The sequence below is a fragment of the Rhineura floridana genome, chromosome 3 (assembly GCF_030035675.1).
Source record: "Rhineura floridana isolate rRhiFlo1 chromosome 3, rRhiFlo1.hap2, whole genome shotgun sequence".
Lineage (NCBI taxonomy): Eukaryota > Metazoa > Chordata > Lepidosauria > Squamata > Rhineuridae > Rhineura > Rhineura floridana.
Window position 1 is genome coordinate 198,296,056 of NC_084482.1, and position 12,910 is coordinate 198,308,965.

The 12,910-nt window shown below is 44.9% G+C and overlaps 1 protein-coding gene across 2 annotated transcripts; it reads left to right on the forward strand.

The window, feature by feature from the left end:
• The first annotated feature begins 1,991 nt into the window (after positions 1 to 1,991).
• Positions 1,992 to 10,895, forward strand: APOM (apolipoprotein M). Of its 2 annotated transcripts, none has more exons than XM_061619419.1 (7): positions 1,992 to 2,163; positions 4,315 to 4,457; positions 6,680 to 6,753; positions 7,493 to 7,591; positions 7,705 to 7,803; positions 8,501 to 8,541; positions 10,770 to 10,895. In XM_061619419.1, the coding sequence occupies exons 1-6, from the start codon at positions 2,053 to 2,055 to the stop codon at positions 8,524 to 8,526; spliced, it is 552 nt and encodes a 183-aa protein (XP_061475403.1). In that variant the 5' UTR covers positions 1,992 to 2,052; the 3' UTR covers positions 8,527 to 8,541; positions 10,770 to 10,895. The 2 variants fall into 2 exon arrangements, with proteins under 2 accessions (XP_061475403.1, XP_061475404.1); XM_061619420.1 differs by lacking the exon at positions 10,770 to 10,895 and adding an exon at positions 9,622 to 10,763.
• The last annotated feature ends 2,015 nt before the right edge of the window (positions 10,896 to 12,910 follow it).

Sequence of the window (12,910 nt, forward strand, 5' to 3'; positions counted from 1 at the left end):
TGCTAAAATTTATGTTTTTACTTGGCAGGCTATAACTTTCCTGCTTTCTTTTTAGTAACTCTACTGTGAATTTGAAACTCTTTTAATTGTAGTGTGTCCTGAAATTGCTGTACAATGAAACACAGATAAATGTTTTAAATAAATGCTTTTTTTTTATTTGTAGGGGTCCCCAGTCAGGGCAATAACCCTAGGCTAATCGTAAGCCAGTGTGGTGTAGCAGTTAGAGTGTTGAACCTCTAACCTGGGAGACCAGCATCTGAATTCCCACTCAGCTATGAAGCTCACTGGGTGACCTTGGGCCAACCTCACAGGGTTGTTGTGAGGATAAAATGGAGAAGAGATAACCATGTATGCACCACTTTTAGCTCTTTGGAAGAAAGGTGGAATATAAATGTAATAAATAAATCTTTTGTGTCATATTCCAAAAAACACATCCCTCTGCCCCAGCATGCTTCTTGTTTTTCTCCCCATCACTGTACCTGTACACTATGAAAAACTGCACCAATGTTTTTGCTGGAATAGGAGGTATGCCAATAAGATGGCATATTTTAAGGGCAGAAAGACTGGTCTACAAAGCAGAAAGCACTCAGTTTCTATCAAAAAAATTCCATGAACTGGCTGGGGGGTGGGGGTTAAGACAACTATTTATTTGTTTGTTTGTTCCTTTTCTACACATATATGAACACTCAAAGTGACTTACAGTTAATAAAAAATTAAAACAGTAAAATATTTTTTTTAAAAAAGGTAAAAACAAATTAGTGTATAAGACAGTGGAGCAACCTTCTTAGGAAGGCTACACAACAGAAGCCTTCGAAAAAAACTTCCAAAGTTAAGAACCAAATGCCTGGGAGAAGAGAAATGTTTTTGCTTGGCACCTAAAGATGGATAATGATGGAGCCAGGAGTAGGGAGAGCATTCCACAAACACGGCACCACTAAGAAGGCCCATTCTCATGTTGCCACTCTCCGCACCTCCTTTAGAGGAGGCATACAGAAAAGGGCCTCTGATGCTGAGCACAGGATCCGAGTTGGTACATTTAAGGAAAGGTGGTCCTTGAGGTATTGGGGTCCTGAGCCTTATAAGGCTTTATAGGTCAAAACCAGGACTTTGCACTGGGCAAACATAGGAAGACAACAGGCTAAAATGCACCTACTGATTTTAACCAACCAGCCACTATCTGTGGATCAAAGCAACACACAGCAGGTGAGAACCACCACCCCTCCAATGAATGAAATTGCACAGGATAACTGGAATGGTCAAACTAATCCAGAAGAAATTCCTCTTTGATTTCAAATATTTATTGTTTCTATTTATAGACTCAACCTTCATTGCGTAGGATCCCAGGATGGTGAACACAAGATAAAACAATAACACAAATAATTGAAACCATTAAACCAATAAAATAATTCACCAGCAAGCGTCAGATTAACTATGCCCACTTACAGACCTTTTTCCAAATGCCTATGTGAAAAGTTGTGTTTTAAGCTGTCATTGAATTGTAATTGGGTATATTAATTATGTATATATTTTATCATTGATACTATGTTGTAAATGCTTAGAAGCCATTTTGGCATATAAGTGGTGTATAAATCAATAAATCATCTTCATCTAAAAACCATCAGTGAGGGGGACAGTCTTATCTCTAGAGGGAGTTCTACAAATAGGGGGCTACGGCAGAGAAAACCTTACCATGCTTCACCATGCAACAGGCGAATCTTGCCATTGGGATGGCAAAACAGGCCTTCCTGGCAGATATGGAGAGAGGCATTCCATCAGGTAATGATTATCTTCTCCTACCATGATAATATCGTCTCCATCACCAGAAGCACTGCTGAACTCATGAACCCCTTTGTTTGCTATCAGGGCCCCTGGTTTTGCCTACTAGGGTCTTTCTGGATTTCAGCTTCAGCCACAGCATGAACCACACGACAGCCCAGGGTGGACTCTAGACCCCAGAGAGCTAAACATTTAACAAGCAGGGGGCAAAGGTGAGCCTTGCAGGGTATTAGTGCAGAGGCTGATTCCCTGCGCAAGTTGCCAGCAATTCCAGCGATGGAGGGCCCGTGGTCCTGTCTCTTCTACCTCTACGGGGTCCTTGTGGATGCTCTCTCCCTGTGTGAGAGTCCCGTGAAGCTGCATGCCAGTGAGCTAAACCGAGACCAGGTAGTTAAAATCTAGGGAAGGCAGCTGGGGTTGATTGCAGGTGCATGGAGGAGGAACATCTTCAATTACTTCTAAGTCCAAGCTGGCTCCGGTCAGGAGCAGGCAGAACCCTCTAAGAAAGAAAAGATATTCAGCTGGCAAGGGTGGCAGGGGAGGCACACTAGATGTACCCAGTGCTAGTTCTTCCCAGAATAGACCCATTTACAATGTTATAGCCATCCTCTCCTATCACCCCCATTGCTGTGAGGTTACTCCTCTTGGGGCCATTGCTCACAAAAGGGCAGTCACTTCCCCTGCCTGGCGCTTCCCCAGCCAGACCTGTTATAGCAGTAAGAATGGGCTCTGACTGGTCTTGCTTCTGGATAGAGGCACCCTTCCACAGGACTCCAGTTTCTCTTCAAAGTTTACCAATTTGGGTTATAGCCATCCGCTATAGAATTAATTAACCTAAATTAGTCACGTCCATTAATTTAGTTTGCTCTACTGTGAGTAGGACTAGCATTCGATACAACCCCAGTTTTTATCACTTCTATATTATTATTATTATTATTATTACACTAGAAGCAGTATTTTGTAATAATGAAAGCAAAGTATATGGATGAAAATTAAGAACATTAAGAAAAGCCATGCTGAAACAGATCAAAGATCCATCCAGTCCAGGGAATGGGGAATCTGTGGCCCTCCAGAGGCTGCTGTATATCAATCCCAGCCAATAATCAGCTATGATGGGAGTTGTAGTCCAGCAACATTTGGAGGGCCACAGATTTTCTTTTCCTGATTCTGTCAATAATCCTATTTCTAACAGTGGTTGACCAGATGCCTCCGGGGGGCACACAAGCAGGGCACAATTCCCTTCCCTGCTCTTCCCACCCCTGCTCACAAGCTGTTTCACATCCCTTGTGGTTCCAAATGTGAGAGCAGAAATACCGTGGCTGTCATTTTTTCTGCTGAAAATAGCCCCTTGTAAAACTCCTTTTCTCTGGGGCTCGGGTCCCCAACATGGTGTCCGTGGGCATCACAGTGTTCTCAGATACCTCTCTTGGTTCCCACCAAGGCCCCCTGACCCTCCAGAGGTGCATCTGGCACCACAGCTGTGGAATGCACTTCCTATAGTAAATCACATCAATGCCTATTTTATATTTTCAGCAACTGGCAAAAAAAATTTTTTTTAAGTGTTTAGTCCTCTTCAAAGTAGTTTCATGCTGCTTTTCAGCACTGTCTTATTTTAATGTCTTTATTTTTCTGCATTGTGTTGTATTTGTGTGTATGTATACATGTGTGTATATTTATTTTATTTATTTAACGATGTATATGCTGCTTGAATAGGTTAGGTTTTATTATTATTGGTCGAGATTTTAATATTTTAATGTAACTCTATGTTTTAATTTTGTACGTCGCCCAGAGTGGCTGGATTGCTAGCCAGATGGGTGACTAATAAATTTAATAAATAAATAAATAAATTTATTTTTTTAAATCAGATTAGGGAGGTGTTTTATGGGTTGTATCTAACTAACTCAGGGATTCTTAACAAGGGGCGGGGCTTCAGGGAGTCTGTGAACAGGGCACAAAATTTGGGGGTGTATGTGGGTTTATGTGCATTTTTCAGGGGAGCGGGTCCATAGCTTTCATCAGATTCTCAAAGGGCTCCATGAACCCCCAAAAAGGTTAAGAACTACTAAACTAACTGTTACCTAGAGTAGACCCACTGAAATGAATGGACCTAAGTTAGTTATGTCAATTAATTTCAATGAGTCTCCTCTGAGTAGGACTAACATTGAATACAACACTTTGTGTTTTACAGATGGTAGTCCTGCTGTGTAGACCCATAGACATTAATGGATGTAAGTTAGCCATGTCCATTAACCTCAACAGGTCTCCACTGTAGGACTAGCGATGAATACCACCCTATATGTTTTGGATGCATCTAGGTGTTTTGATTCGGGTTTTGGGGAGTTTTCTTAGTACCATCAGTTTTTCTTCTGTGATATGAGTATTTTGTGAGAGCCATGACAGTTTCTTAGGTTTCCAAACATGTCCTAGTCCCAGAAAGATTGTGAAAAGCTACGGAAACAGCCATCAAAGGTAAAATACACATGTTTACATGTGACATGTTATCTGTCCCCAAGAGTGACCTGATGCTCACTTTTGCAGTATCTTGGCAGATGGCTCTTCATAGCGGCAGCTTCATCATCTCCTTCCTCGCTGGCGACATTCACCACCACCGACAGCACCGTATTTAGCATGACTCAGAGCAAAAGTCCGGAGCAGTTGCAACTACAGGCTGCCATCCAATTGTGAGTCCCACCTCCCTCAGAGCTTTTGACCTCTCCATCCAGAGCACAGCCCCTTCTCAGCCCTCCTGGGATAAGTTTGGACCAAGGCTGTCTAGGACTATTGAACCAGCCTATGGACTGAAGGCACATAAGGCCAGCTCTCTGCTAAAGCTAAGCAGCGTCAGGTCTGGTCAGTGTCTGGATGGGAGACAGCCTGGGAACCATATGTAAGCAGCCTTGGGTTTCTATTATGAAGAGAAAGGCAGGGTATAAATGTAATAAATAAACTTTGGCGTATGGGAATAATAAAAGTGCTTATTGAGCATGTGCAGAGAGTAGGATATTTTGACAAGGCAAAAAAAACCCACGTGGAACTTACTCTGTGGGATCCCCCCACTCACACACACTTTGTAGAAAATGTGGGAGCCTAAACTGGGGAGGTAATGTACAGGGATTGGGTAAAAATGGATCTCTGTGTTGGTAGACACCCCCTGTCCTTGCAGAAAAATACCAGGGGGTCACACATAAGAAAAAAACAATAAAAAGCAAGAGTTGTACATGTGCACTGCCCTGATTCTTACAGAGGCGGGGCCAACATCAGGAGTTTGCATCACTGGGCACACTTGCCAAGGCCCTCACACTCGTCCAAGGGGTCCACTGTCACTTGGGAACCTTCTTCCTCTTTCTCCTTGGTGTTGCTGCCTCATACCCTACTTTCCAAACACGCAAGAATTTCTCACTTGCTGTGTGCTCTCCTGGCAGGGGGAGCAGGGACTTTTACAGCCCAAGGGCCGTGTTCCCTTTTGGGCAAACTTCTGAGAGCCAAATGCCAGAGGTGGGTGGTGCCAGAGGCAAAAGCGGGCAGAGCAACTGATGTTAATATTACCTTTGTACAGTAGGTCAGTTTCTACACACACTCACACACCTCTCTCTATCCTCCAGTTGGGCAAGCAAGAGGCATTGTGGAAGTTCAGGGACACATTCCAGCCAGGCAAAAGGGTGTGAAGAATGGCCAGAGGGGGTGGGGGCTGGGGAGAATGGCTGTGGCATGGGGAGAGTTTCAAGGGCCAGAAGAGCCACATTTGGCCCCCAGACTTGTGGGCCGAGAGGGAGAGGGCAAGTGAGCAGGCAGTGGAGAAGAGCAAGAGGTGGGTTCATTCAGAGAGGGAGGCCCAACAAGGGCAATTTCTCAAGAGCCCCCCAAAACCTGGAAGTGACACTGCTCTTACAGGGAAGGCTGCCAGCAGAGAGAGGGCCAACCAGCTGTGGCTGCTTCCTTTCAGCCTGGAGCCTAAAAGGGGGGATTTATCATTCTCCCCTACACCCCAGTCCTTTAAGATGAAAAGGGGACTAGTCCCTTGCAGCTTAAGTGACCTTAAAGAGAAGGGGGGGGACACGAGCCTTGAATGACATCCTCTGAGACTGATCCTGCATTCCTTTGACCCATGAAATAATCACAGGTCCCAACTTTAGTAGTAAATTAAACAAGTTTTAATTTGATGGCAGGCAAAATATGATGCCTTAGGCAGATGTTTGGGTTTTTTTACTTTGTTTTTGCTCTATTACAGGGATGAGGAAACTGTGGCCCTCCAGAAATTGTTGGACTATGATTCCCATCAGCCCCAACCAGCATGGCCAAGGATCAGGGACGATGGGTGTTACAGTCCAGCGACATTTGGAGGGCCACAGATTCCCAATCTCTGCTCTACTGCCTCATGGCAGGGGCCGAGTTCTGAATGCCCATGGCCACAGGAAAGGCTTCCAGGTCAGAGGTCACAATTTCCAGGTAGAGTCCAGAGATCTCACACCTTGTAACTTATTTACCAAATCTGTTATTTTACCATCTTATCACACGTTCATTTAGCTAGATGCTCAAACATCCGTTGCTTATTTTCTGTATTAACTAAACCCATCCCTCTATCCGTGTGTTTGCTCATTTGGCTGTCCAATTCATTCTTTTGTCAAGGAAAAGACTATTGGGTACTTCCCATAGATATATGTAGTAGCTGTGAGGAATCCTGACCTGGGATTTTAAATTTTTGATTGAATGTATTGTTAAGTTAGCTGGAGGGACCTTGACAAATCTGAAGGATTTAAAAATAAAGAGGTGACATGTTAAGGTTTCACATTTCAAACCTCCCAGTTCTCTCCGATTCCCTAATTTATCAACCCAGCCTCAAAGCACCCATTACATTTGGCTGTTTGTCCATTCGTCTCTCTCTCTCTCTCTCTCTCTCTCTCAGGAAGACCGGTCAGTGTGTTCCCAGATCATGGATTTACTTGCTTAAGGACCAAAGTGCTGATCTGGCTACAGAAGGTAAGACAGAGCTTTTTTTTCCTGACAGCCCTTCTGATAACCCCACTCTTTAAGCTAAGCTGAGAACAGGGCCGGTCCTATCATCGGGCAGAGTGAGGAGGGCTGGGGGTGAGGAGCAGCAGCACGATGTTGGGAGAACAGGGCTGTGTGTGTCATATGGCTTGCCTGCTGACTCAAGTACAGTGGAAGACCCTGTTTGAAGATCCAACTGCAAGTCCTGTCAGCTTCTCCATGTGGAAATGGGAGGGGAGCATCATCTTTTTTTTTGCCTCATGCAGCAAACTGCCTTGAAGCAGCCCTGGCTCATAAGAATCACATGATATAGCCCAGGAGGTGAGGAACCTTTTCCAGCCTGAGGGTCTCAGAGACCATCCCTACAGACCCTCTTGGGTGTTAAGATCAGCAAAGGGGGCCTTTTGGTAGTTCAATCATCCTTAGCAGTTCTGAGGATGGTGGCCCAGGAGAGGACTTTCTCTGTGGCGGCCCCTAAGTTGCGGAATTCCCTCTCTAGAGAGGTGCATCTGGCATCTTCTTTTTACAGTTTTCAGTGACTACTAAAGACATACCTCTTTACCCTGGCCTTTGGCACTTGAGATGTATGTTTTCAGGACTCGCCCTATTCTTGTGAACGTAATGTGTTTTAATACTGTTTTTAATACTGTGTTTTAAATTTCTGTAACCCAGCCTGGGACCTACTCTCAGCAAACCAACATATTTTTCTCTGACTTCACCATTACAGGCCGGCCCCACATGAAGACAGAGCTGTTCTCTGGCAAGTGTCCCAACTCCATCATTGTTCAGGAAACAGACCAAGACTATCAGAGGATCCTTCTGTATTGTAAGTCCTTCCCCCAGATGTCCATAGTGGAGTTTGACAGTGTTAAGGTACTGGGATCCACGTATCCTGAGCTCTCTCCTTGGACCTGAGCTGCACCCATCTTCTCTCCCCAGCCCGAGTTCTCCATCCTGCTGAGGACTGTATTGCTGATTTCAAGGACAAAGCTGCCTGCCTTGACATGGACGAATTCCTGCTTATACCCAGGACCCAAGGTAGGTATGACTTGAGAATTAGGTGGTAAGTTACATCTGTTACATCTTACTCATTTTTAGTGCCTGTTTAAGGGTTCCTCTCTGTCAGATGTGGGGTGGCCACATCCATCACCCCAAAAAAGGACAAAAGACACCAATATCCTCATTTATATTGATAAATGCAAATTTAGAAATAATTATTATAATTTTAAATAGCAGTACAGTACAATAGGGCTCACACCACAATGGGGAAGAATGACCAAATGAACTGTGTGTCTCTCTTCTGCTTCTCTTCTTAGGGTTCTTTATCTTTGCATTGGACTTGAACTGGCCAGCCCTTTCAACAGAGGACTCTTTCAAATAGAGGACTATCCTTTGTCATGTAGGACACCTGGCCACCTTAGTCAGATGTGATAGGTTGTTGTGTCCTTACTTCTTCCTATAAAGACTGTTTGGGAGCATCTCAAAATCAACATTGTACATCCCACAGCAACCCTAAGCAAAAGAGTATCTTGACATTATAGCTCAGGGCTGGACAGCAGAATTCCTTGTCTGTGACACGCCTGGCTGTGAAAACAACTTCACATTCCCATCCCTCGTTCATCCCAGCTAACTGCAGACTCAAATTCACTTCTGGATTCCAAAGACCAGAGTCACAAATAACACTGCAAAAATTGAGCTCCTAATAATTGTCTTCTGTTCTCTCTCTCTCTCTCAGGGACCTGTGGATTCCAAGAACCTTGACCCTCAAACTCTTGGGTAAGATAAACCACTCTGCCCCCATCCTATATACATACATAGATTCCTCACTGGCATCCTAGAATCACAGGCTCCCTGTTCTGTGTCAAAACATCTTACTTTAGGGTGCCAAATAGCAATGAATCATATCCTGACTCTGTAGATCAGAGGTGGCCCACCAGATGTTGTTGGACTCCAACTCTCATCAGCCCCAACCAGCATAGCCATTGTAAGGGATGATGGGAGTTATAGTCCAACAACATCAAGTTTCCCCATCTTGCTTTAGATCAGGGATGGGGAACCTACAGCCTATGGGCCAAATTTAGCCCACCAGGCCTCCCCATTTGGACTACAAGGGCATTTCCCCCAAACTACAACCATCTGCCTCATACCTGATGTCATACATGATGTCAGGTGTGGGCCAGGTAGAGACGCAGCCAATCCTTGCAGAAAGCAGGACTGAACTCCCCACACATCAGCTGTTGTGTAGAGTTCAATCCTGCTTGTTTTCAGTCCACCAATTCCCCACAGGGAACTCTCTTGGCAGCCAAACCCTGCAGAAGGCAGGACTGAACACTGATATGTGGTGAGTTCAATCTTGTTTGGTTGCTATTTCTCCCCACTCGCTTGGGCCACTTTGACAGGTGGGTGGGACATGATGATTGAAAAGTTGAGTGATTGAAAGTTGGGTGGTCCCACCCACTTGACGAAGTTGGCCTGTGGGGTGGGGAGAGAGAAAGGTTTGGCCCACAATCCAAAAGGTTTGTTGCAGATGAATGGGTTTAAACTGTGTTCCATGGATCCTTGGTGTTCCATGAAGATAATAAGGGGCACCTCTAGAACCAGTGTCAGCACCTGGCATCTTTCGGCAGTTGTCAGGAACTGAGCATCCTGGGGGGTGGGCAATGCTGATGCCCAACCTGGGCTCTTAAAAAAAAAGGTTTTTGCATAGCACTCTAAGAAGCACCAGGCTGCTGGTGCCATTTTAATTTGCCACAGAGTAACACCACATAAAGGGCATTGTGGGAAATTAAAATGGCAGCTAGTCCCACACAGCTGGCACTGCTTGGGAACACTGCCAATGCTGCTCATTGCCTCCAGGTTAGACAACCAGGGCCCACTGAGGGATGACGGGAGCCATCAGTCAGCATGTTGTCCAAGACCCCATCAAACCTGGAGACTGCCCAGTGTACCTCAAAAAGACCAGTAAGAAACATAAGAACTGCCTCATACACAGTCTGACTACTGGTCCATCTAGGTCAGTATTATCTATTCTGACTGGTTGTGACTGTCCAGGATTTCAGGCAGGGCAGATTCCCTGCCATACCTGCAGACACCGGAGATTGAACCTGGGTCCTTTCTACATGCAAAGCAGATGCTTAGCCACTGAGCTGCAGCACTTCTGGAGCTGCAGACAGACTTCTCTGACAGGCAGCTGGCTCAGCAATATCAATCTCTCCCTGGAATGTACAACTGTATTGTGCATTCTTCCCTAGGGTGTGTTCTTCAGGCCACACTCTCAATTCAAGTAGAGAAAAGAATGAACACCTTGGGGAAAAGGCCATAGGTTAGGTGATTGTTGTTGTTATGTGCCTCCAAGTCGACTACGACTTATGGCGACCATATGAATCAGTGACCTCCAAGAGCATAAATACTATGCACGGTGTGGAGAAAGGAGAAATATATATATATATCCTCCTCTCATAATGCTAGAATCCAGGTTCATCTAAAGTGCTGAATAATGGAAGATTCAGGGCAAAGAAAGTATTTGATCACATAGTTAAAACTATGGAGTTCACTCCCACAAGCGGCTATGATGACCACCAACTTGGATGGCTTTAAAAGAAGATTAGACATATTCATGGAGGAAAGGGATATCAATGACTACTAGATGGGCCTTTGGCCTGACCCAGCAGGCTTTTCTTATGTTCTTATTAAGCTAACCACAATTAACATGTATGTCAGTGATCATGTAACACTGCACCATGGCTAGGTTGGAAAAGGGAAAGGAGGGGTAATCTGCACACTGGGCAGAGGGAGAAGGAATGTACAAGCCTGCAGGGCACTCCTGATATCCCGACAGACTGGAAACATGAAGTCTGCAACAGGCCTTTGTTTTCTAGAATCTCCCTCTTGGTAGATCCAATTCCCCACCTGCCCACACAACCAATGAAATGTGAAGCTTCAATTTTTTTCATTATCACACACACCTCACTTCCTCATTCATTCCTTTCTTGTTCTGTCATCAGCTTCAGACCCGCTGTGGCAGGACTTAATCATCCACTGAAGTTCATTTGCCTCGCTCACTTGGAGAAGTGATTGTTTTACTCATCTTGTGGTGTTGAATAAAGTTCCTTTTCTGGTAGCCAAAAGAACCCCCATCCTCAACTGTTATAGACCATGCGTCAGGAACCTCAAGCCCAGGAGCTGTGGCCCTCTAGGTCTATCTAGCCCTTGGGACTCTCCCCAGGCTGCGCCTCTCCTCAAATGCTTTTGCCTGGCTGGAATGTATCCTTGAACTGTGATATTGCCTCTTGCTTGCCTGGATGGGGAGATGTGTTTGAGGATACAGAAAACTCTTTTGAGTTTTACATGGTTAGAATGTAGCCTAGTGTACCAATCTAAGGGTCATATCAGTTGCTTCTCCCATTTTTGTCGTCGTCCCCCCCCCCCCCAGAATAGGGCTCCTAGGCTGAAAAAAGTTCCACACCCCTGACACAGACAATTGAATACCAATATAACATTACAGTGGGTGGCATTACGGATGATTGAGGCTAGGACCCACAAGAGTTGCTGGCTAGATCATAGGCATGCTCAAGAAATTTGAATTCCAATACGAAACGCTTTCTCATCCACCCCTCTTGAACTAATAGGTAAATCGTAAATAGCTATCCACTGGCCTTCACACCTCTCCAAATGTTGCAACACCTTTTTTTTAGCAGGTTACACATATCAAAAGGTTTCAGTATGAATTTTGAGAGGGTTTTGTGTTTTTTTAATTGAAGATGAATGCAGAAACTGAACAGGTTTATGGGTTAAAATGTGAACATGACATGGACTGGAAGCAGACAGATTTGCCCAACCCTATCCTGAAAGAAAATACAATCACTGGGAGAGAGTTATGGAATGAAGGATTTAGACAGAATCTATTAGGATACTAAATAACTTGCAGACTCGGTCCTTAGTACTGCTTCCTCAGAATGGAAGAATATTTCTGGGCTCTCAGTCATGGGTCTTTCCACAATCCTGTCAAAATCCTCTAACTCAGGGTAGGGGATCTGTGGCCCTTCAGTTGTTGCTGAACTCCAACTCCCATCATCACTGAGTACTGGTCATACTGTCTAGGGTTGATATAGTTCAGCAATATGAGGGCCACAGGTTCTCCAGTCCAGCATGAAGGACTGAGCACAGGAATACATAGAAAGCATATACTCTGCTGTTGAGCTAGAATCTGAGGGAGGAGATGTGTGTTGGGAAGACCAGAGTCCAAACCTTAGATAGAGAGGTTTTTCCCTCGCTCATACTAGAACCCAGGGTCCTCCAACAAAGCTGAATGTTAGAAGACTGAGGATAAACAAAAGCTAGACTTTTACACAGTGCGCTAGTTAAACTTCAGTTTGCTCCCAAAAGATGTAGTGATGGCCACCAACTTGGGTGACTATAAGAGAGGATTAGACAAAGTCATGGAGAAGATTATCAATAGCTACTAGTAGTGTATACTTCTGAATACCAGTTGCTAGGAATCACATATGGGGAGAGTCCTACTGTGCCCAGGTTCTACTTGTGGGCTTCCATTTGGCATGGGTGGCCACTACAAGAACAGGATGCTGGACTACATGACTTTTGGTTTGATACTGCAAAGCTCTTCTTATGTTTTGATAAACCCTGTGATTCCCTCATAGGATGAATGCAGGAGAGACTCAGCAAACAGGAAAGGCTTAACCTGCCCCACCCAGAGTCACCACTGCAGATGCCCCACCCCAGCCATTTTAAGGCTGCAATCCTATGCCCACTCACCTGTGATTCAATGGAACTGAGTAGGCATGTGTCGGATTTCTTTGTAAATTATCCCCGCCCCCAGCTAAGCTACAAAATGTAGAAGTAAACCCAGCTGAAGGGGGGGGGGAGAACCCAGCAGGTATTTGCAGAAGAGAACTGGCAGGCACCTGAGGGGTTATGACCCCCTTTTCCTCTCTTATCTGTCCTGCAGGTGCCCTCTCTCTCTCCCCTTCCCATAATCTTTGCAAATGCAGGTTTTTGTGTTTTTGCTGAGACAACATATTCTGAACTGCATAAGGGAACCGCATCCAGCCTCAGTTTTGAACAAAAGCTGTCTCCTTGCTTGACCAGTTGCCATGAGGATTAGCGGTTGCAGTTGAGTATTGTGGAG

Bases quoted from the DNA above. Each gene is read 5' to 3' on its own strand.
- APOM (XM_061619419.1), top strand. From the start codon at position 2,053: ATGGAGGGCCCGTGGTCCTGTCTCTTCTACCTCTACGGGGTCCTTGTG. The intron at 2,164-4,314 runs GTAGTTAAAATC...TCACTTTTGCAG, and splicing joins GTGAGCTAAACCGAGACCAG to TATCTTGGCAGATGGCTCTT. The intron at 7,592-7,704 runs GTAAGTCCTTCC...TTCTCTCCCCAG, and splicing joins TCAGAGGATCCTTCTGTATT to CCCGAGTTCTCCATCCTGCT.